At 41.1% G+C, this 24,001-nt stretch overlaps 1 protein-coding gene across 3 annotated transcripts in view; it reads right to left on the bottom strand.

Annotated features, from left to right (window-relative positions):
* Window positions 1-276: 276 nt before the first annotated feature.
* LOC139062135 (uncharacterized) overlaps window positions 277-24,001 on the bottom strand; it is a 52,144-nt gene continuing 28,419 nt past the window's right edge. For 2 of the 3 annotated variants that reach the window (XM_070542619.1, XM_070542620.1), the window contains exons 3-6: window positions 22,946-23,167; window positions 21,542-22,629; window positions 21,135-21,303; window positions 20,114-21,023 (exon numbers count right to left, since the gene is read on the bottom strand). In XM_070542619.1, coding sequence (XP_070398720.1) covers window positions 21,158-21,303; window positions 21,542-22,148 — 753 coding nt within the window. In that variant the 5' untranslated portion in view covers window positions 22,149-22,629; window positions 22,946-23,167 and the 3' untranslated portion in view covers window positions 20,114-21,023; window positions 21,135-21,157. Of the gene's footprint in view, window positions 1,045-20,113; window positions 21,024-21,134; window positions 21,304-21,541; window positions 22,630-22,945; window positions 23,168-24,001 lie in introns of those variants that run through there. The other variant, XM_070542621.1, reaches the window with a different exon arrangement.

Raw genomic sequence — 24,001 nt, 5'->3', positions numbered from 1 at the left:
CTTTTAAACTCCTCCACCATAATTAGCTCTTTGAGGTCAGCTAAGGAGTCTACCCCTGAAGCTGAACACCATTTTTCAAAGAGTACGGTTTTCTCATGAGCATATTCCACATAAGTCTGGTTAGATTGAGGTTTTTCAGAGCGAAAACGCTGACGATAAGCCTCAGGAACGAGTTCATGCCATCGGTTCATACGCATTTAACATGGCGGTTTTTACACACTCACAATCAGAACTGTCCGTTAGAGACAGAGCCAAAATAACCTGAAGGGCCTTACCTGTGAGCCTTCATTGCAAAAGTAGCGACCATACCTCACGAGGCCACTGGAGGGTCACCGCAATCCTCTCGAAAACAGAGAAATACCCATCCACGTCAGTCTCCCGGAAGGGCGGCAGCAGGGCAACACACTTGGAGATGTCGAAGGCGGGCGGCAACGATGTGGCAGCCGTAAGAGACATGGCATCTCGGGACAGTCCAGGCTGAGACGGAGACGAGGCCACTGGGTGATCAGCGGCGAGGGGGTAGCTCATGGAGGAAGTAGCATTCACAGTGGCCAATTGTAGCTCGAGCTCCCGGAGGCGAACCTCGGTGTCCATACGTTTTAATTCAATTTCATGTCGAAGGGTCCGTTCCAGCGTCTTTTCCTCAGCTTCGATTTTTAAACGAGCCAAGCGTAGTTTTAGCCGAGCTCCGGTGAGCGGTGAGCTGGCAGGACTAGCTCGGGACGAGATGGAAGCTGGAGGCGATCGGTCAGCTGAGGAGGGCGGAGCTGATGCGAGGGTCTCTCTCTTCTGGATGAGCCGGCCCTCTTCCTCATCTGAGGGCGGTGGAGACTCATCAGGAGTAGATGGCGGAGGGAGGAGCCCCTGTGTTTCCAGATAGTCCACCAACAATTTTCGAAGAGCTGCCTTGGTGAGCTGCTTCGGAACGGGGAGATTGAAATGGGCGGCAACCTGCTGCAGATCGGCTTTGCGACAACTCTCCAGAAGCCGGCGCGAAGGAGCCGCCACAAATGTGTGCAGGTCGAAGGTTGCCATGCTCCGCCTCTAAGGGAAACAAACACAACGTTAATATTGTTACACACACCTAAAAATAAGTCGGGAAAGATGGTAAATAATTAAAAATCCCGGACGAGCCCCCAAGTTATTACGTCCCCGGCTCTCTAGGAGAGATGAGGAGGGGAGTAATAAAAGTGGTGTGTGGATTCAACAATAACAAAGTGCAGTGTTGCTTAAAAACAAGGATTTATTACAAGAAACAAGTGAAATATTTACAAAGAACCCAAAGCCAATACTATATACAAAAAAGGAGAAACGAAAAGCGCCACCCCATAAGGGGGTGGGAAGAAAACCGAGAATAATACATTTATAAATACAAAAGGGGAGATCCGAGGTCAAAGTCTAAAGCCGGTCCGACGTCAAATTACCAAATTGTCTAATCCTAAATCCAAATCCAAATTCCAAAAACAGAGAGCACCGAAGACTAACTATAACAAATTTACCAAGAGATCAAGCGAGGAGAAGAGAATAGCTTAAACTCCAGAAGAGTCTAAACTATCCTGTACCTTCTCAGAGAACTGATGGCTGTGGGGCAGCCTTTAACAGCTGTCTAGTAATTATCGCTGATCAAAGACAGCTGGGCACTGAGAGACAGGCAAGGCAAAGGCCACTAAGGCCATCTTGTGACTGAAAAGGGGCAAGGCACGTAACAATCGCAGAAAATGATGGATGTTATATCATGAGACACCTGTTCCCAGTTCAGTCCCAGCTCAGTGCACTGATGTGCATCGTTATTATCATGATCTAGATGGAGGGAAAACACAATGGAGAAGGGGAAAGCTGCTGTTCAAGAAAATTCTGGTAATGCACAAATGTGAAAGAGTCTGTAAGAATGAGGAGAGCAGGAGGTCTGAGCTATGTCCTATAACAGAACGGTCTGGATCACCACACCAAATCTGCCTTAAAATTAGGGATGTCCCGATACAACTTTTTCACTTCCTATACTGATATTGCAGCCTTCAGTATTGACCGACATCAATCTGATACGATTTCAGCACAAATCATACATACTTTTACCTATTTCATAGTGTTGAATGTATGAAAGGCTTGATCAGTTGATATTACTCAATCTGAGAACAAGAGCCAATAACAGTAAGTATGACAAAAAAATGACAACTTTTTCTTAACCAATGGTTGCAAAAATGTGAACCTTAATGGACTTCTTAGATCAGAAATTTGTCATGCCGTCCGATATAATCCGATAATGTTTTTGGGCCAATATAGAATCCCTTCCGATATCTTAACAGGACATCCCTACCTAATATCGCTTTATTTATACTTTTAGAATTTATTTAAAAATTTATAAATTTATTTTACACATCAAAGCAATGTGGGATATTTTAATCACACTAATCATTTGAACTAATAAAATAGTAATATGGGAAAATGGTTGATGTTTTCAAGGCAAGCCAGGGGCTTTCCATATATAATAGTTGGAAAATTTTAGGCTGCTTGTCTAGCGTGTCTACATCAGAGTATATTGTTTATCTAATTCATTAAAATAGTGTAGAACAGTCTAAACCTGTAAATTGCACCGATACGGGACTGACTCATCTGTTCTTTTCGTTCAGAAGTGTGCACGTACAGCATGCGCGCCTCATAAACAAGCTTACTATTGAAGCTGCAGTTATGCGTTTGGCCTGAGAGTTTGGGCACCTAGACTTACAGAATGAATATATTGCTGAAAAATCAAGACTTGCAAGACAAATGGCTTCAGTTTATTTTTGGAGAGACTCAAGATAATTATTTAACTCGATAGTGGGGTCTGAGGAGGGGCCTCTGTCATATTGCATGGATTGATTGTGTTTGTTAAAATGCGGTAACTCTATCCACTTCTGATCACCTGGAAATAACTTCACACATTTGATGCTCTTTTACACTCAGAGACTCGGGAAGTGGAGAAAGTCTTAAATGTGAGTTGAGCGGTCGCCATGTTGCTGAGTGCTCACAGAGCAGTGTTTAATGGTTACATGTTGAAGCCACTAGTCACCAGGTCTTATCTGCAGGCACCACTTGTAATCCCCATTCAGTTGTTTTTATCTTGAAACTTAAGTTCCGTCTTTGAGTATAACAATTAAAGGTACAGTATGTAAATAATTTTCCAGGTAATGTCAGGTGTCAGTTCTGCTGCTGTGTGTGTGATTTCAGGGCCGTGGCAGCCCTTATCGGCAGGTGGATCCAGTTTTCCTCAAAAGCTGTGAAAGCTTAAGAGAGGAGCGGCTGCAGAGATCAGGCATTGGATCGCTCTCTTGTTCTTCCTCACCCTGATCGCCTCGGAGCAGCTCAGAGTTTTTCTCTCTTCCTCATCCACGTTGATCGTCACTGAGCAGCTCGTCTTCCACACCGCGGTTCCCGCACTGTGGCGCTCCGGTTTTTCCTCGCTGGTTCAGCCACTGCTCCTGACAGCTCCCACGCTGTCCTCTCCCTCCTCGTCTTGGACATCTTCCGTGGTTTGCACACCACCTCCCGTCCAGGATCCTCCAGGTAACGGTTCTCACACCGTCTCCTCTCTGCTGCGCTCCTCCAGCTCCCAGGATCCGCCTGCCTTCCTCACGGTGTGTTCAAATCTAGATTTTTTTGCGTCCGGCGTCCATGTTAAGTCCATGTGGAGGCGCGCAGCGGTGTTACCGCAGCGGGATGAGCAGCTCAGTGGCAAAGAAACGCACATCTGCACCCGACGCGCTCCGAAGCAGCTCCGCATACGCGGTCCAGGCGCGCACGGCGCCGTTCGTCCGTGTCCACCCGCTGTTTCTTGCTGCTCACCTCCTCCGCCAAAGTTCAGCCAGGTTCAACTTTCCGTCTCAGTAGGCGCCGTGGCAACCAATCAGGAGCCAGGTTATGTAGTCATGTGATTCTCTGCTTGGGTCAGAGAAACGCATGCTAGTTCATTCATTCACGCAACATTGAGGAGAAACTCATTACCGCTGTGGCGAACCACCCGGAGCTATACGACACCAGCTCCTTCTTCTACCGAGATAGGAACAAATAGGACCAAGCTGGAAGCAGGTCAGCGAGGAGGTTGGGCAACCTGGTGAATTTGTTTTAATGTGGAAAATTGTGATTAAATCGACGATCCCGCGCCAATGCAAACGAGCCCGCCTAATTTCCAACCCGCTGATGTTTTGTTTTGATGTTTCCGCTAATTCAGACGTGCAGCGTCACAGCCTAGCTGCCCAATCTCTACCGCCACTCACTCACACTCCAGCCTCAGCTGATGGGTGTCTGCTTGCCCCTCCTCCAGGACTCCTGCAGCCCAGCACACCCGTAAGCATTTGTGTCCTTTTACGCTGCGTTCACATCGAGGGATGTGAAGAGGAGCGGTGCATGCGTGTTGTACGCTTGAAACTCTGCTCCCCTTCCGCGCCTCGGCCACGTGCCGTATCGGGCGCCGCATCCGCGGAAATACGTCATTCGGCACTCAGATTTGACGACAAAGTCTAACTCTTCAATTATGTAGCTTTAAAGTAAATCAAGATCTCAGTTATCCTTATTTTTATTTTTATTTTTCAAAATTCTACTATTGATCTAAAAACAACTCTTCCATCCTTCCTGCATAAACAAGAGAGTGGCATTTAGAAAATGGGACAATTTAAGAAAGTGATTTCTGACACAGGTCTCTCAAATGTTTACAAAAATCAAGAAGATTACAATGAACTACACTTGCCAAGACAGAGCATAAGAGTGTGAAACGCAAAAGAAGCTACTGATTCAAATCTCGGTTATTAAGTAATTGCACACAAACCTGGTCAATCGCAGCCATGATGTTTTAAATATTTCGTCCTACTTCTCCACCTTTCTTGCGAAGCACTCTTGCCAACTGGTCTGAGTACTGGTCCAGCTGCGACATAAACTTTGGGATGAGCGGAATGGTGGTAATGCGCGTGAACTCTGCGCAAACCTGGGAATGTTTTTGATCAAGGACAATAAAAAGTATAAGATTTACACACAAGAACCAATGACACTTTATTCATTAGCCACAGATATAAGTCTTGCCTCGTTTTCCGTAAAGAGCTGGCCATCGACTTTTGAATTCTGCAATGAATGGCATGTCTTGAACAACCTCATACCACCGAAGTGCAAAGGTTTTCTCCATTTTCTGCTTGATCAGTTGATGCGCTGTGACGTCATCGACCGCAAAATGCGCCCATACAAGCATCCTTCCCACGGTTTCGGACACAAGTCAATTAATTTAAAATGTTTTTTTTTTTTAGATCAAAGTTATCCATGGTTGGTTAGTTGCTTAGTAGTGTCAGCTTCGGTGGCTAGCAGGTAGTAACTCACCTATATTTTTTATTTACCAAACATATACACAATTTAAAAAATAAAAGTCTTGTTATATATTTACATTTAAACTACAACGTATAAAATATAATGTTATCTCCTGTGTCACGTGACGTTACGTGACCGCTGGGGTCACGTGATGCAAGTCAGTTCCATTTAACCGTTTTCTTTGACCAAGAAAGGCAGTGTCCTCATGAGTAAGGCACCTGGCCTCGCAAGACATCGCCTCGCAAGGCCAGGTGCCTTGACATTGAGGAATACCCAAAGATACAGGTTAGAAACCTTGGTGTCATAATTGATTCAGACCTGAGCTTCACTGGTCCCATTAAGGCTATAAATAGATCAGTATGTTATCATCTTCATCAAATAGCATGACTCAGGTGTCTCATATCGTTACAAGACCTAGAGAAACTCATTCATGCGTTCATCTACAGCAGGCTGAACTACTGCAATGGCCTTTTGTCTGGTCTTCCCAAAAAGCTGTGAAGCAACTGCAGCTTATCCAGAATGCTGCTGCTAGAGTCTTAACAAGAACCGAGAGAACCAAACACATCCAAGCATCTGCTAAATACATAAACATAAACATCACTCCTATCCTTTAATCTCTACACTGGTTACCAGTAAACCACAGAATCCATTTCAAAATACTTCTACTAGTTTATAAATCACTAAATGGCATGGGGCCAGAATACATGTCAGATCTCCTTCAGGTAAATACACCCAGCAGGACTCTGAGATCCTTAGGAAACAGTCAGCTGGAAGAACCTCGGGTGTGACCCAAACAGGGTGAAGCTGCTTTTAGCTACTATGCTGCATACAGATGGAATCAGCTTTCTCATGACCTCAAATGTGCCCCAACTCTAGTAACTTTTAATACCTTCATGTATTCATAAGCCTTTGAATACATGTTTCTTATGCTGCACTTTCTGCACTGCAACTGCTCACCTATTGACTATGACTTTTATCTGTTTGTTGAATCTGAAATTAATAGCTACATTTCTTTGATTTACTGTGTTTGCTGTTCTTACTTCTGTAAAGTATTTTGAATTGCCTTTGTGTTTGAAAAATATCATACAAATAAAGTGGCCTTGCCATTTAAGTGACTTTGAACGTGGCATGGTTGTTGGGGCCAGACAGGCTGGTCTGAGTATTTCACAAGCTGCTAATCTTCTGGGATAGTCACACACAACCATCTCTAGAGTTTACAGAGAATGGACTGAAAAAAGTAAAACATCCAGTGAGCAACAGTTCTGTGGGCGAAAATGCCTTGTTGATGACAGAGGTCAGAGGAGAATGGCCAGACTGGTACTAGCTGATAGAAAAGAAACAGTAACTAAAATGACAACTCGTTGCAACCAAAGTATGCAGAAGAGCATCTCTGAACACACAACACGTGGAACCTTGAGGCAGATGGACTACAGCAGTGGTTCCCAAACTTATTTAGCCGCGCACCCCCTTCTATGTCCCGACCATGTCGACGCCCCCCCCCCCCCCCCCCCCAGCCCCCACATCGGGGCATGTCTCTCTCTCTCTCTCTCTCTCTCTCTCTCTCTCTCTCTCTCTCTATATATATATATATATATATATATATATATATATATATATATATATACAGTTGTGGTCAAAAGTTTACATACACTTGTAAAAAATATAATATAATGGCTCTACTGAGTGTCCCGTTATTTCTAAAACTCTGATTTTTCTCTGATAGAGTGATTGGAACAGATACTTCTTTGTCACAAAAAACATTCATGAAGTTTGGTTCTTTAATGTCTTTATTATGGGTTAACAGAGAAAAGTGATCACATTTGCTGGGTCACAAATATACATACAGCAACATGAACTAGCAATTTTGGTGACTTAGAAACGTGTCAGTGAACTGAGATTCATAGCATGGCCTCTTAACTTCTTGTGAGTGATTATGAGTGACTACAGCGGGTGACTTCTCTTAGGCCAGGTAAATAGGGCTCATTGGATACAAAAGCCCACAAACGCTACAATGGGAAAGTCAAAGGAGCTCAGCATGGATCTGAAAAAGCGAATTATTGACTTGAACAAGTCAGGAAAGTCACTTGGGGCCATTTCAAAGCAGCTGCAGGTCCCAAGAGCAACAGTGCAAACAATTGTTTGTAAGTATAAGGTGCATGGCACTGTTTCATCACTGCCAAGATCAGGAAGAAAACGCAAGCTATCACCTGCTGCTGAGAGAAAATTGGTCAGGAGGGTAAAGAGTGAACCAAGAATCACCAAAAAGCAGATCTGCCAAGAATTAGAAGCTGCTGGAACACAGGTGTCATTGTCCACAGTCAAACGTGTTTTGCATCTCCATGGACTGAGAGGCTGCCGTGCAAGAAGGAAGCCCTTGCTCCAAAAGCGGCACCTTAAGGCTTGACTGAAGTTTGCTGCTGATCACATGGACAAAGATAAGACCTTATGGAGGAAAGTTCTGTGGTCAGACGAAACGAAAATCGAGCTTTTTGGCCACAATGCCCAGCAATATGTTTGGAGGAGAAAAGGTGAGGCCTTTAACCCCAAGAACACCATGCCTACAGTCAAGCATGGTGGTGGGAATATTATGCTGTGGGGCTGTTTTGCTGCCAATGGAACTGGTGCTTTACAGAGAGTAAATGGGATAATGAAGAAGGAGGATTACCTTCACATTCTTCAACATAACCTAAAATCATCAGTACGAAGGTTGGGTCTTGGGTGCAGTTGGGTGTTCCAACAGGACAATGACCCCAAACACACATCAAAAGTGGTAAAGGAATGGCTAAATCAGGCTAGAATAAGGGTTTTAGAATGGCCTTCCCAAAGTCCTGACTTAAACCCCATTGAAAACATGTGGACAGTGCTGAAGAAACAAGTCCATGTCAGAAAGCCATGAAATTTAACTGAACTTCACCAATTCTGTCAAGAGAAGTGGTCAAAGATTCAACCAGAAGCTTGCCAGAAGCTTGTGGATGGCTACCAAAAGCGCCTGATTGAAGTGAAAATGGCTAAGAGACATGTAACCAAATATTAGCACTGCTGTATGTATATTTGTGACCCAGCAAATGTGATCACTTTTCTCTGTTAACCCATAATGAAGACATTAAAGAACCAAACTTCATGAATGTTTTTTGTGACAAAGAAGTATCTGTTCCAATCACTCTATCAGAGAAAAATCAGAGTTTTAGAAATAACGGGACACTCAGTAGAGCCATTATATTATATTTTTTACAAGTGTATGTAAACTTCTGACCACAACTGTATATATATATATATATATATATATATATATATATATATATATATATATATATATATATATATATCAGATGTCAAGCTAAACAGAGAGGGTTAAAAAAATTCCCTATCACTTTCATTTTTTAAATAGTAATTAATAAGCATTCGATACCATTACAATTTCCTTTGATTTCATTTTGAATAAATATTTAGAGTGCCCAGGTAGCACATAAACAATGCAATTTAACGGTTTTCTTAAAGTGGGAACGTTTAACCTGTGTGACCAGAGCGCTCTCCTTCCTTCTGCTCTGCGTAAACCTGAGCTGATCACCTACTTGTGCGTAATCAAATGTCAATAGGGGACAAGATATAGCCATGATGTTCACTTTTACCTCAGACCGACTTATTGCTGTTTTATGGTGTGGCTGAATCTGCGATCCGCTGCCACGCTGACTGGAATAACAAATGCTGCAGTAACAGGACATATGACAGACTTCTCTGAGCTCCGCAGCCATTACACTTTTCACCTCGCGCACCCCCTAGCGGCAGCTCGCGCACCCCACACTTTGGGAATCCCTGGACTACAGCAACAGAAGACCACACCTGGTGCCACTCCACTCACATATCCCACCATATGTGAGTGGAGTGGCACTCACATGTGCCCCAACAGGAGATTCACATCATGAATGTGCAGCCAACACATTGCAGCAACTGTGTGATGCTAATGTCAATATGGACCAAAATCTCTGCGGAATGTGTCCAGTACTTTGTTGAATCAATGCCACGAAAGATTAAGGCAGTTCTGAAGGCAAAAGGGAGTCCACCACGGTACTAGCACATTGTATCCAATAAAGTGGCCAGTGTGTGTGTGTGTGTGTGTGTGTGTGTGTGTATATATATATATATATATATATATATATATATATATATATATATATATATATATATATATATATATATATACACGTACTGTATTTATATACGTTTTAGGGAAACTAGTGGGAAACGTTAAAAGTTTTCATTCTTTCCTGGGGTTTCCTGCTTGTTTAGTGCATGTCTGCTCTGGTAAACAGGAAGTGCTGTACTGTTGTTGAAGCTCTCCACTGATGACGTTTTCTGTGTGTGAGCATGGCGAGAAGCAGTGATGTCCTCAGTGGTGACATGCCTGCTGGAACACTGGTTGGACATTGCTCAAGCATCATGACTGCTGTGACCTTAACCTTTTGCATCACTCTGATAAACGATCCTAAAAAGCCTGACATGTTTGTCTTTGCTATTTCAAAACAACTGTAACCCAGGCTGTTTATTTTTACTCTCCTACTTTTATTGCTCTATCATCCATCTTCCTCCTGGTTTAGTGAATTATTGCTCCTGAGTTGACAAAGCAGTAAAAAAGCAGGTGTTTTCTACGAATCTGGAGATGGAAACCATTATTAATCAGTGAGAGAAATCAGTCCTGCAGACTAAAGTAACTTCTTCTCTTTCATCCTGACTAACAACCTCAGCTGTTAGAGACACTCCAGTGACCACAATAAGAACAGTTTATCCACCTCACAATGGCTTTACCTTCTGTGAATCTTACTAATGACATTGATGCACCTGTGAGTCGGTCTCTCTCACACACACACAAACACACACACACACACACACACACACACACACACACACACACACACACACACACACACACACACGCGCGCACGCACACACACTTGTTTACGGCTGTGTCTTGTGTGTGTAACAGGTGACCTGTGCGCTACTGATGATACAAATCTACAAATGATATTCTCATGGCCTCAGATAAGAATCTTGTGTCTGTTCTAGTCTTGTTAGATCTCAGTGCTGCTTTTGACACAGTAGATCACAATGTTCTTTTAGAAAGGCTTGAACATGTTGTAGGGATCAAAGAAACAGCGCTAGGCTGGTTTAAATCCTACCTGTCTGACAGATTTCATTTTGTAAATGTACATGACAAATCGTCTTCATACTCCAGGGTTACTTGTGGAGTACCACAGGGTTCAGTGCTTGGCCCAATTCTTTTTACTATGTATATGATCCCAATTGGTAAAATCATTAGACAGCATGGGATAAACTTCCACTGTTATGCTGACGATACTCAGTTATATTTATCCATTAACCCTGATTAACCTAATCGGTTGGGTAGATTACAGGCTTGTCTTGAGGACATAAAAAATTGGATGACTCTAAACTTTTTGCTTTTAAATCAAGACAAGACGGAACTTCTCATCTTTGGACCAGAAATGCAGAAAAGGAAATTGCTTAGTCAATCACCTGACCTGAATGGCATTACATTAATCTCTGAGAACAAAGTAAGGAACCTTGGTGTTATCTTTGACCAGGACATGTCATTCAAATCCCAGGTTAAACAGGTTTGTAGGATTTCCTTTTTCCACCTTCGGAATATTGCTAAGATTAGAAGCATCCTTTCCAGGAGTGATGCTGAAAAACTAGTTCATGCATTTATTACATCAAGACTGGATTACTGTAATTCATTACTCTCAGGAAGTCCACAGAATGTAGTTAAAAGTCTTCAGCTTGTCCAAAATGCTGCAGCTACAGTTCTGATGAGAATTAAAAAGAGAGATCATATCTCTCCTGTGTTAGCTTCCCTACATTGGCTACCTGTTAAATTCAGAATAGATTTTAAGATCCTTCTTCTCACATATAAAGCTCTTAATAATCAAGCTCCATCATACATCAGTGATCTGATTGTTCCATATGTTCCTAACCGAGCACTTCGCTCTCAGACTGCAGGTTTACTGGTGGTTCCCAGAATATCTAAAATTAGGATGGGAGGCAGATCTTTTAGTTATCAGGCTCCTCTCCTGTGGAACCAGCTCCCAGCCTTAGTCCATGAGGCAGACACCTTGTCACAGAATACAAATGTTGATTTAAATTAGGGATAATTGTTAAATTTGTAAATCTGAAAAGAAAAAGTCTTTATGATGATTTTATTGCAGGTGTAAATGAACAGTTTGTCAATTCAAGTTTATTTAGCATCTCTGGTTGCTTATCAGGATGCTGTGAGGGCTGCCAGAACTGCCTACTTTGCAGACATCATTGAAACAAACTCCAAGAATCCAAAGATTTTCTTCAAAAAACTGAACTCTGTTCTGGTGTATCAGGAGCCTAGCTCCATGTCTCCTACAGCTGCTGGAAGCTGAAGATTTTCACAAATTCTTTGTTCATTAAGTATCAGGCATTAGAGTAGCTATTTCTGGTAACTCTGTTGACCCTGTTCCAGTTCCTCCATCACCACCCACCCTGAGCTCCCTCAATACTGTTTCTTATTCTGAGCTGAGTAAGCTTGTTGCAAGGCAGAAACCATCTGGCTCTCCACTTGACGTTCTGCCGCCTCGTCTCTGGAAGGCTGCCTTTCCGTGCCTTGGTCCATCACTTGGTCAGATTATCAATGGGAGCCTCAGCACAGGTGTGGTCCCAGCTGCTTTGAAAGCAGCAGTTGTTCGGCCGACCCTGAAGAAACCTGGTGCTGATGTCTCTGTGATCGAAAATTACAGGCCTATCTCTACCCTGCCTTTTACATCAAAACTGCTTGAGAAAGTCGTTTATCAGCAGCTGGTCTCACATTTAGCTGACTCTGATCTGTTCGAGGTTTTTCAATCAGGGTTCAGGTCTGGCCATAGCACAGAGTCAGCTCTACTGAGGGTCTTAAATGACATCTATCTATCACTAGATCAGGGTACATCTGTGGTGCTTCTGTTGTTAGACCTGACCGCAGCCTACGACACAGTCGACCACGCAATTCTACTTGATAGCTTGGAACGATGGGTTGGGATCAAAGGGTCAGCTCTGGATTGGTTTAGATCATATCTCCACAACAGGACATTCTGCGTTAAACTGGGTGATGTTTTTTCTTCTTGGGAGGGGCTCCGCTGGGGGGGGTCCCACAGGGATCGATCCTTGGTCCTCTTTTGTTTGCCATTCATCTGCTACCTCTGGGGTCAATCTTTCGTAAACATGGCCTATCATTCCATCTCTATGCTGACGATTGCCAGATTTACTCTCCATTGTGTCAGGAGAAAGGTCACTCTATCCAATCCTTTGTGTCCTGTATTAACGAGGTGAAGTCTTGGTTAATGGCCAACTTTCTGCATCTGAATGAGGGAAAGACAGAGCTCATTGTTTTTCACCCCAATAGCAGGGCTGTGGGTCGTTATGTTGTTTTCTCCCTACTCAAAACCAGTTGTTACCAGTCTGGGGGTGAAAATTGACGCTGGACTTAAATTTGATGCTCACATCAACTCTGTGATCCGGTCCAGTTTCTTTCACCTGAGACGCCTTGCAAAAATCAAGCCTATGCTGTCAAGAGCCCACCTGGAGTGGGTACTGCATGCATTTGTAATTTCTAGGCTTGATTACTGCAACTCTCTCTACGCAGGGTTGTGTCAGTCATCACTGCGTCGCCTACAGGTTGTGCAGAACAGCGCAGCCAGGTTCCTGGCTGGGACCAGGAAACGGGACCACATAGGTCCAGTTCTGACCTCCCTGCACTGGCTTCCGGTTTGCTATCGTTCACACTTCAAACTCCTCGTTTTTGTTTACAATTTCTTCCAGGGTGGTGCTCCCCCCAATCTAGCCACACTCCTGAACAAACATTCCCCATCACGCGCTCTGCGCTCCTCTGACAAAGGCCTGCTTGCTGTCCCTCGTTCTAAGTGCCATACTTGCGAGGACCGGGCTTTCTCAGTCCTAGCACCGTCACTCTGGAACCAGTTGCCACCCTCAGTTAGGCTGTCCCCATCTCTGCCATTCTTTAAGAGTCGCCTAAAAACCCACCTCCTCCGCTTGGCGTTCCCTGAACGTGTTTGAATTTGGCCCTCTTTTATGTTGATTTTATTTCCCTGTTTTCATTGGTCTCTTTATCCCTTGTTTTACCCATTTGTCTTCTAGATTGTTTTACCTTTTTTTTTGTAATATTTGAATTGCTTTATTTTCGATGTATTCATCATATTTAACTTTTCTCATGTACCATGTTCAGTGCCTTGGGCTTCCCGACAGGGTCGCGGAAGGCGCTTTATAAATAAAGCTTTGATTGATTGATTGATGGAAAACATTTGACCTTTGTCATTGCCAACAAAGTACTGAGATGGGCTTTTGTTATTGACCAAACTATTATTTTCCACAAATAGATTATTTAACAATCAGACAATGTGATTTTCTGGATTTGTTTTTCTCATGTTGTCTCATAGCTGAGGTAAACCTACGATGAAAATTACAGGTCTCATCTTTTTAAGTTGGACAACTTGCCCAATTGAAAGCTGACTGAATATGATTTAGTCCCACTTTGTGTTTTAGTGTCAGAGGAAACTTAAACATTGATTACTGTTGTTCTGTTGAACTTTGCCTTTAAAGCACCGTGAGAGAGTAAACCAGTTAAATATGGAGGGAAGAGCACAGTGGGAGGGAGAATAAAAAGATTGGTTTCCTTCTTTCTCGATTTCATTTGTGCCTGAAGTGTTTTAGATTCAAAAAGGAAAAAAAAAAACTTAACTGAATCAAAATGACAGAAAATGACTGTGAGAGGGTTTACCGGTGGAAAAAGTAGCACTGGATTAAAGAATTTAGAGGGGAAATGTGGCTGACAGGAGATAAAGACTGAGCACAGGTTTGATTATCCAGGAGCTGGAAGAACAAATGAATCAGCATTGCTGCAGTGTTGAATAATGCATCTGCAGCAAACACCAACAGAGGAGGAGAGCCGTGTTTCATTCTGTGGCTTTTAGAAGCTGCTCTTGTTAAGAGGAGAAACAACTGTGGAAATGCTAATTTTACTCTCACTGGCCTGTTTGGAAAAACCTTCCATCTGCTGAGAACCAAGCCTCACCTTCTCCCTTCACACCACTGAGTGTATTCATGCGCCATCTTTGCAGAACAAAGTTCCTCAACAGGAAGACGAGTCGATGCTCGGAACAAGAGCAAGCTGACAAGAAACATTGTAGAGGTTCACTTTGGAGTTTTGCATCCTAGAAAACACAAACACCTTGTTGTTTTTGTTTTTCGCCTGTTACCTGGTTCCACCCGTCGGTGAACTAGAACCAACTTATGATGGAGATTTCTGAACACCTTATCCCACTGAAGTTTTGGTAAATGTCATGGCCACTTGATGAATACAAATACTTTTTTTAATGTGGGGAAGAAAAGTCATTTTTATTTTTAAAAGGGTCAGACTAAAGCTGTAAACCAGGTGTCTCCAACACGTTGCTTGCCTGGAAGCAGCCAGCGAGCCATCCTGCCTTGTAATTATGGCAAGTCGTGTCCGTTTTCTGTAATAACTGTAATGATTCATGTTCCTCCCATTCTGCCTGACATGTTGTTTTGCCCTTCCTGCACTAATCAGCAGCATTTAGTTCACCTGGAGCACTGTCTGATGACCTCAAGATCCACACCTGTTCATTCCCTGACTTAAACCCTCAGTGATCTCTGCCAGGAGGCAGTAATGCTCCATTAAGGTGGCTGCCAACAGAAGAAGAAGAAGAAGAAGAAGAAGAAGAAGAAGAAGAAGAAGAAGAAGAAGAAGAAGAAGATCATCCCACTTTTACTTTTAAAGAAAGTGGAAGATGATCTTGCAAGATGGAAATCCTTACCAATATCACTCATTGGGAGGGTTGCTATAATTAAAATGATGGTCTTACCCAGAATAAATTACTTATTTTCAATGATCCCAAACAAGCCACCAGCTGACTGCTTTAGATCTCTGGACTCCTCAATCACTAAATTCCTTTGGCAGGATAAACCTCCACAAATTAGCTTGAAAACGCTTCAGAAGACCAAAGATAGAGGAGGACTGGATTTACTCAACTTTTATTATTTCTTAGCCAACGGGTTGCAATATATACCAAGATGGTTGCAAGATAACCCACTAGGTGAGTCCTGGTTAGATCTATACGATAGAGCTTTCAGACTTACCATTTATTAGCTCAAGCATAAGAAATCATGAAAGCTTCAAAAGTATTAGTATCAGCACCTCTGACAGCATGGTGGAGTCTTCACTAGTACCATGCAGACGCACACCCATATGGAATAATCCTGACATTTTGCAAAATAACCAAAATGACGAACCTTCCAGACTGGAAAAGTAAAGGAATTCTATACCTGGAACACATATATGAAGGATTGGACTTCATCCCATTTAATAGAATAGTCTCCCAATTTGCAATAGATAAGAATAGCTTTTTAGAATACCACCAAATTAAATCTGTAGTAAAACAAAAATTTAAGCTCAATAAAATAGAATTACAAACACCACCAAGGGTATTAGACTTCTATAATCTCAAACCCCCAAACTACTGTCTAAAGTTTATAAGACACTGTCCAAAATAGACGATAGAATAGCAATCCCTTTTGAAAAATGGGAGATGGATCTATCAGTTAGCTTTGACCAGAACTTCTGGTCCCAAACTTGTTTAAAAACTTTTAAAATGATCAGACACCCCAATTTACAATTAATTCGGTACAAAATTCTACACAGAGTACACTATACAGGTCATCGGATGTTCAAGATGGGGTTTGTGTTGTCTGACACCTGTACACACAGCACAAACAACGTTCCTGACAATTACATTCATGCAGTGTGGTCCTGCCCACCTGTCCAGGAATTCCGGGGTAGAGTATGTGAAGACCTGTCAAAGTGTCTGGAATGTCATATCCCAACTTTCCCCTCTCTTTGTTTGCTGGGAAACCTGGACGATGTCCTGATTGAATTACCTTTGGTTCACGTGGTTTCGACTGCCATATGCATCGCTAAGAAAACTATCCTCACAAATTGGGAAAATAGAGAAACTCTTTGCATTTACCAGTATAGAAATATTTTGTTAGATCATATTACACTTGATACAGCCTCTGCTTCCACTTCAGGTCAGTCTCTTTGGGCTCCTTTGATCGGTTTATTTCAGTTTATTTATTATTTTTCTCACCTAAAATCTAGAAGAGATTTGTTGTCATGTTTAAAAATGTGTTTTGTTTCTGAATAATGAAAAAAAAATTGCAGAAAAGTATGGATATTGCTTAATGAGATGCTGATCTTAGTGGAAAATTAATTAAAAACAAACAAATAGATCTAATAAATATTACTGGCACTTTTACTGTCATTCTGTTGTGGAAAACATCCAATGAAAACTGAAAATCTGCTAAAACCTGCATTTTTTTAAAATTATTGTGGCCTATCTATATTATTAAAATGATCAGAGCCACTACAGAAGGCCCAAACAGCCTGAGTTATGTTGTGCTAACTTGAGAGAAACTGTGAAATAGTAACGCTTTTGCTGTATGCTGGTTCATGTTGAATTTAAATAAAATATATCCAAGAAATATATGATAATAAGAATAAGCATCTTATGTATATGTAACAGTGATGTTAGGGCTAAAAAGCAGAATATACGTTTTGTTTGTTTTCTCATTACATTGGAACTTCATTGTCCCACATTGAGTAGTCTCTGTCCCACATTTGGCAAGTTGGGATCTGGTCACCCTATTCATAGTGAAACTCACTTTAAAGGAGCATGAAAACTGAATGTTTCTCCATGTTTGATTCTGACTCTGGGGAGTTTGGTTAATGAACAAATTTTAATATGTCACACAAACAGCGGGTGGTTGAAATATTTGCATAAAGATGACTCAGCTACTAAATTACCAACTGTTAACTCATTATCTGTAAAACAAGCTGCGTCACAGCTATATTTGAGTCTCCAAATGTAATTTGGCCTTTGTGGCTATGTAACCATGGTGTAGCAAACTTTTTGAATGATCTTAGAAATGATCTCAGGAAATGTAAATGGTAAATGGCCTGTATAAAGCCTTCATAGGGTTCTACAACCCCCCAAAGCACTTCACAACACATTCAGTCATTCACCCATTCACACACATGAGGCACATTCAGACTTTACGAACTTTTGCAGTTCCTCGAACCTTTTTAGGAACCAGCCCCTTTTTGAGCGTGTTCTGACAGTTAGGAACTAGAAAACTTTCCCTGTAGTTCCTAGAACCATTTTAGCTCTTTCTGTGTTTCCCGAGGAACTTACATGATGTCGGAGCTTGGTGAGTTACGCCCCTTGATGGATTTTTGCATCTTTTCTGTTCTGAATCATGTTTGTTTATTTAGAAACAGATTGGGCTGCATCCCGGTTATCTGAATCTGACACCCTGGTAGTCTTGAGCTGCAAGCAACTAAAACCCCCACGAAGGAATGCAGACAGATGCACCAGGACTCTGGCTAGCCAATCACAGCTCTCTAGAGGGGTTTCAAACACATAAAGAGCTGTGATTGGTCCATAATGGTGGGCCAATCATAGTGCTCTATCTGCTTAGTGAACAAATCACAGAATTTTATCTGCTTTGTGGGCCAATCAGGGCACTCTATATGCCTGGTGGGTGGGATGATGCAACAGAGTGAAACAAGAGTAAGTCACATTCTTTGTCCAGTGGAATGCGGAGATCATTTGAAAGACAACGGTAGAACCACCCCCACAACCGAGAGCCGTCAATGGAGCCGTCAGTGGAATAAATAATACATTTATTTAGTCTGGCTTGCCAGGTTAGTGTTTTTTTGCAGAGCAAAGCTCCCCTCCCGCTGGAGGGTAACTCTGAAGTGTCTTTTTTTTCCCTCCACCTGAACCAATCCTCATGTAACCCTCTTATCTCTATTAAGGTAGTGCAACTCAGGGTTGCGAATGACCACAGTCACCAATTCTTGTCATGTGTCTTGCCCATGTATGTCTGATCTCTGAATTGTGTGTACTGAAACTCTAATTTCCCTCTGGGATTAATAAAGTATTGATTGATTGATTGATTGATTGATTGATTGATTGGATACTCCTGCTGCCGCCAGTTCACCTTGCAGAAACTGAACAGGTAAAGAAAACAATCTAAATGCATTTACAAATGTTTCATCTCTTTTCTTGATATCACGGAAGTTTGCAAAAGGAAATAGTCTTTTGGGATTACATCTCGGAACAACAGCCGCTGATAACGAGCATGTGTTTGTACCTAATTAATGTGTACTCATTTAGCTTCACACGTGTGAACCATGTGCGCGAACATAACCATTGCAAACACACAGACAGACAGACAGACAGACAGACAGACAGACAGACAGACACACACACACACACACACACACACACACACACACACACAAATGAATGTCTTTGATATAGACATACTGACACTGTATATACTTTGCTTACACTGCAATGTACTGGGTGTACCCTGCCTATTTGCCTGGAGACTGCTGGAGAAATGCACCAGCCCCCCGCAACCCTGCATGAATAAGTGGTATAGAAAATAGATTGATGGATACATTGTGTGCATTAATTTTATAGTATAAGCAGTACAGGAGAAAAAGTGGCTCAAGTTCTTCTGTGAGCTCACAGGGAGGGAGTCTAAAGACCATCCAGCTCAGGAGGAGCTGGCAGAAGCATGTCATGGAGGATCTCTTGTCTGCAGTGAACACATTAGCAGATAAAAAGAAGTGAACTTGTCACTACACCTGCACAAAGCATATCATGCACATGTGGACAGTTATTTTTTGCACACAAATACTTGAGTTTGTAACAAGCATATTTTAATTAAATGACTTTGAGAGTCAAAAGTATTATTAGTGATGTCAGCTAGATGAAGTTTGGTCACTAAATATGATCTATTTTATGTTTTTTATTTATTTATTTGGCAGACGCTTTTATCCAAAACGACTTACAATTTATAACCTACACTGTAAAAAACAATTTAGATTTTACGGTAAAACGCTGGCAGCTGTGGTTGCCAGAAATGTACAGTAAAATTACGGGTGAAACATTATTTTCTTTAACGTTAAGAACGTATTGTTATTGTATATTTTACGATTAAAAATAGCGCTAGGGTCAATATTTTACTGTAGAAGAAAATGTTTTAACTTGAAGAAAAAATAATTTCCCCCCCTAAAATTGACATGAAAATAACATAAAATAAAGTTCGTGCCACAAAACACAACATTTTTTCCCTGTAAAATTAACTATCAAAAAAATAATAAAATACAATTTTATTCTGTAAAAATTGCCAGAATTTACTTTTTAATGGTTATAAAAAAAGATTATAAAACTTCCATGTAAATATTATAGTGAAACACTTAACTAGTATGACTAAATGTGTGCTAGTTCTGTTGCTTTGAGTTAATCTTTTATGAAATAATTTACTGTTTGAATAAAGACTTTTGCTATTTATTAACACCATTTTACTTCATAATTTAATATGACATGACAAACTACCATGAGTGTTTAACTCTTGAAATATGATCACCTTTCACTGTACAATTGATAGAATCAATGATCAACTACTTCATTTAATGCCAAAAAATATTATGAGTACAAGTAAAATATTCAGATAGCTTAGCAGTTCATTTGATGTTATCAGATGATACAAAACCTTTTTTAGACTAGAGTGCTTTTAAGTGTTCTACTCTGTACGCTTAATACACAAACCATGATTTTATTCAAATTACTAAATGTCACACAAAAAACTCAACCTTAAATTTCCAAAAAAGTATTTTATTTAACATTTTTGATGTTTTGAACATCAAACGTTTGCATTTATACTAAACAAATCAGAAATAGTTACTAGTTATCTCCATGACAGTAACAGTAAGGAGTCACAGAATTCTTACAAGTTCTGTTCAAACTGTGCAAAACCAGTGCTTTAAGTTGAGCACACATATTTCACATTGCCTTTAGCAGACAATTCAGACACCTGTGTTTTTGGTCCTGTTCTCACTACATAAATGTCAGTACACGTAGAATCTTGACTTTTCTAATTATCCAAATACAAATATAGAGAATGAAATATTTTTTATATAATTGAAATGAATTGAAGAAATTACAGTAAACAAGTTTACACCCACATATTTTGCACACAGAACTGAACAGTAAAGCTGAAATGCACATCTTCAAACTGCATCAGGTAACAAACTTTACACTTGTTTTGAGAACTTCAACTGCAAATTTTTGGATAACTACAAAATGCCAGCAATGTACTTGCAGCATACTTTTACACTATTGGAATACAAATATCTTTAAACTGGGAAAATTAAAATCTAAGAAACAAAATAGCAGGTTTACCACATTTTTACCAGACACATTTTTCAGATATAAAACGGTGAATCAAAAGTAGAACATGTACTTTTACAAATTGTGTTTAGTAAAAATTCACATTGTTAAAATCTTCCCACTCACAATCAGAAATGCAACAATTGTTTCAAAAACAGAACATCGGTAGAGTATGTAACATAGTATATACCTTTATCACTTTGTCTCAAACAAGAGGGGTAGGACTAGATCCACTCATGGTCAGCAATGTCAGAGATGAGAGTGAGGACTCTGGGATTGACTGAGAACACTTTTTTCTTCTTGGATTCAACCTTGGTGCCTCTCTCAGGATTTATGGAAAAGAAACACCTTTATGAAAAAAGGGGCGAGAGAGAATGACGAAATTAACAACCTGAGGTGGGATATCAAATATCCAAGTTTGATAAGCATAAAAAAAATCTATAATTAAAGAAATTTTACCACTGAAGGAACTCCAGTGTTGATCATAGTTCCACAGGGTAGTGTATGTTAAAGCAGTAGTAACTGCCAAACATTAGGCAGATAGCAGAGGTGAAGGTTGTGATGCGGTCGTTGACAATCTTCTTGTCAATGCTCAACATGAATGTCTCAGCAGCGAAGCAGGAGGAACCTGAGAATTAAAACAACAACAACAAATTAAAAACTTTAACAAGAGCTTTAATGTCAGTCATATATACAAATACAGAGATACTTGTTACATGCATCATAGGACGAGCTGAACTTATATGGTTGTGTTAGCCAGTGTATTAGTGTGGAAGCAACAGAACATGAAACTAAACAAGCCAAGAGTACAAGAATGTGGCAGTTACAACAGAAAGAAACTGTTGAATTTTGCTATTTCGGCTTACCGCAAACAATGATAAAGGGTGTTGGTGGTACTTTCTTCATCTGAACATCTTCTGCAAGGCTTGTCATCTCAACGCAGTGGAACAGAAGCTCTTCCTTCTCGTCAAAATGAGCCAGTAAAAGAAGCATTATCTCAATGACTTCTTGCAAGCAACCACTGGACTGACCTCTTTCAGTCTGTAGTTTGAGAACAGCATTCAGGACTTGCTTGTGCTTTTGTGCATCAACATATTTGAGGAACTTTAACAGACGTGCACCCTTTTTGTCTACATTGGCAAGGAAGGTCTCCATCAGACTCACACCAGTCAGTTCTTGGAAATGTGCGATCATACCAACTTCATTGAAGAGAAAGGGCCATTCCTGGTATAGTTTCTGGATGCTCGCCCCTTTATTGATTTCTTTACGCTGCGTGTAATAGGTGCACGTGACTAGTTCTTTCACAACATCTGTACTATAGTTATTCTTTTTAAACAGCTTCTTCGTTTCTTCTTTTTTTTCAAGTTGACTCTCCACAGTCTCAGAGAGCAAATGCTTTGGCTCCCAGCTAATAAGTGTCTTGAACCCTTGCTTTTTGTTCAGCTGGTATTTCGTCTGTGTCGTTGCCATCATCTGATATTGCTTTGCGTTTTTTTATCTTTGGTGTGTCAGGTCGCTTGACATTTTCAACTCTTGCCTGAAGTTGCTTTACCAGGGAATGATATCCAGGTCCAATAACATCACCATCAATCACATCTGAAGAGACTTGGGATACTTGGCCACCATCCTTTTTGCTATCTCTGTAGTATTATGTTTGGTTGGATTCTTACAAATCTTCATCATTTCAGAGACCACAATCCTCACCATTTCTCGTCTTTGTCTTGCGCTTGGTCTTTTCTGTCTTTCCAAGTTCTGTACCAACTCCTCAGGGAGCCTCTGCCATGGTATCTCAAATCTCTCTACCCAGTTTGGTAGTAATGGTGTAAAGATTCCTGAAGGTGATGAAGTAGTGGTGGATGATGTTGGTGAAGAAGAAATTGAGGGTGGAGAAAGAAGGACATCCACTGGAGAGGAATGTACAGCAATTGGTGTTGAAGTGCCAGAGACTTTAAAACTACATCAAAAAAGAGATATGAACGCATTAAATCATTTTTTCTGTTGTCTTAAATTCTGCACTGCATAGATACATTTTGAGATATTAAGGTTACACAGCATGGTCAAAACTTAATAATGCAATTTGTCTGATAGATTGCATTTCAAAACTCAAAATGTATTAAACTGCCCCACAAAGCATCAAGTTTTATTTACACCGAAAGCATGGTTAAATAGTAATGGTCACATCATCAGACTCAGAAACATTCATATTCTAACTATTTCCAACTTCAACAGCCCTCTGTGCGTTTGGTGTGGTGACAATGTTTTACACTTACCATTTTGGGTCCAGGCAGCCACTAGTCTTCTGGCTTGTATGGGCTTGAGCACTGGCAGCAGATCATTTTCAGTAACGTACTTCAAGTCATCTGTGGTTTCTGCACCAAGTGTTTTCAAAGTATCTTCTACTGACTTGGGAAGTTGATCAGGAAGGTTCGGAAGCACTCCTGCAATTGCATCCCCTATGTTCTTTAAGGTAAGCACCTGCGATTCAGCCATATCTGTTAAGACACACATACAAACAGTTTGGCTCTGGCCCAATGACATCAAGGCATTCAGTCTGACAAGATGCTGTGCTTCAGTGGAACAATCTGGTGTCCGTTTTTCACGTAAGATGATAACGGCCACAAGTCAATCAGTTCACTGATGAGTCTGCACTCTAATCTCCCAGTGTCATTTTTTTACAGAGTACATGTGGTAGCAAGAAATAAATTCTGCATCATAAACTCTCATGAGAAAATGAAGAGCAGACTCATCTTTAATACTGATCAAACTTAGTGACAATAAACTGACCCTTCTTGTAAGTAAGGCCATTATACTGAACCGCAACTGGAAATCTTTGTATTGCTTTCAGTAAAGCCAAAATGTAGGACTGCATCTTTAACTTGCTCACTGTAAAGCTCTGAGTAAAATGGTGAGCAATCTTTTATTTGCAATGCTGGAGGACTCACTGACCCAGCAGAAAGGAAGGCCTGAAACATCTGATGTCTCTCTGAAAGTGTCAAGCACAGATTTTTGAAAATTTTCAGATGCCTTGCACATCTTTTGAAGTAGCTGTGTTTGCTCTCAAAGCGCATTGTCCACAGCCTGATGAGAGGGCCAAATTTTATGATCAGCCCTGGATAATGCCGTAAGTAATGGTGTTTAGGTCTTAAGTTGATATTAGGAAACGGCACCTTTCTGGTTTCCAAATACTCTTGGATGAGAGCATCCAGATAAGTAACCTGAGCCTTGGAAATTTGCTGAGCACAAATTAGGTCAACAATGTCCTTAAGCTGCAAAGTTAACTGCCACACATCATCTTGAGAGTTCTGTACTCTGTCTCCAATTATGAG

This window comes from Nothobranchius furzeri, chromosome 12 (genome assembly GCF_043380555.1).
Source record: "Nothobranchius furzeri strain GRZ-AD chromosome 12, NfurGRZ-RIMD1, whole genome shotgun sequence".
Classification (NCBI taxonomy): domain Eukaryota; kingdom Metazoa; phylum Chordata; class Actinopteri; order Cyprinodontiformes; family Nothobranchiidae; genus Nothobranchius; species Nothobranchius furzeri.
The sequence above is the reverse complement of the archived record's forward strand: the minus strand, read 5'-3'. Positions and strand labels throughout refer to the sequence as shown.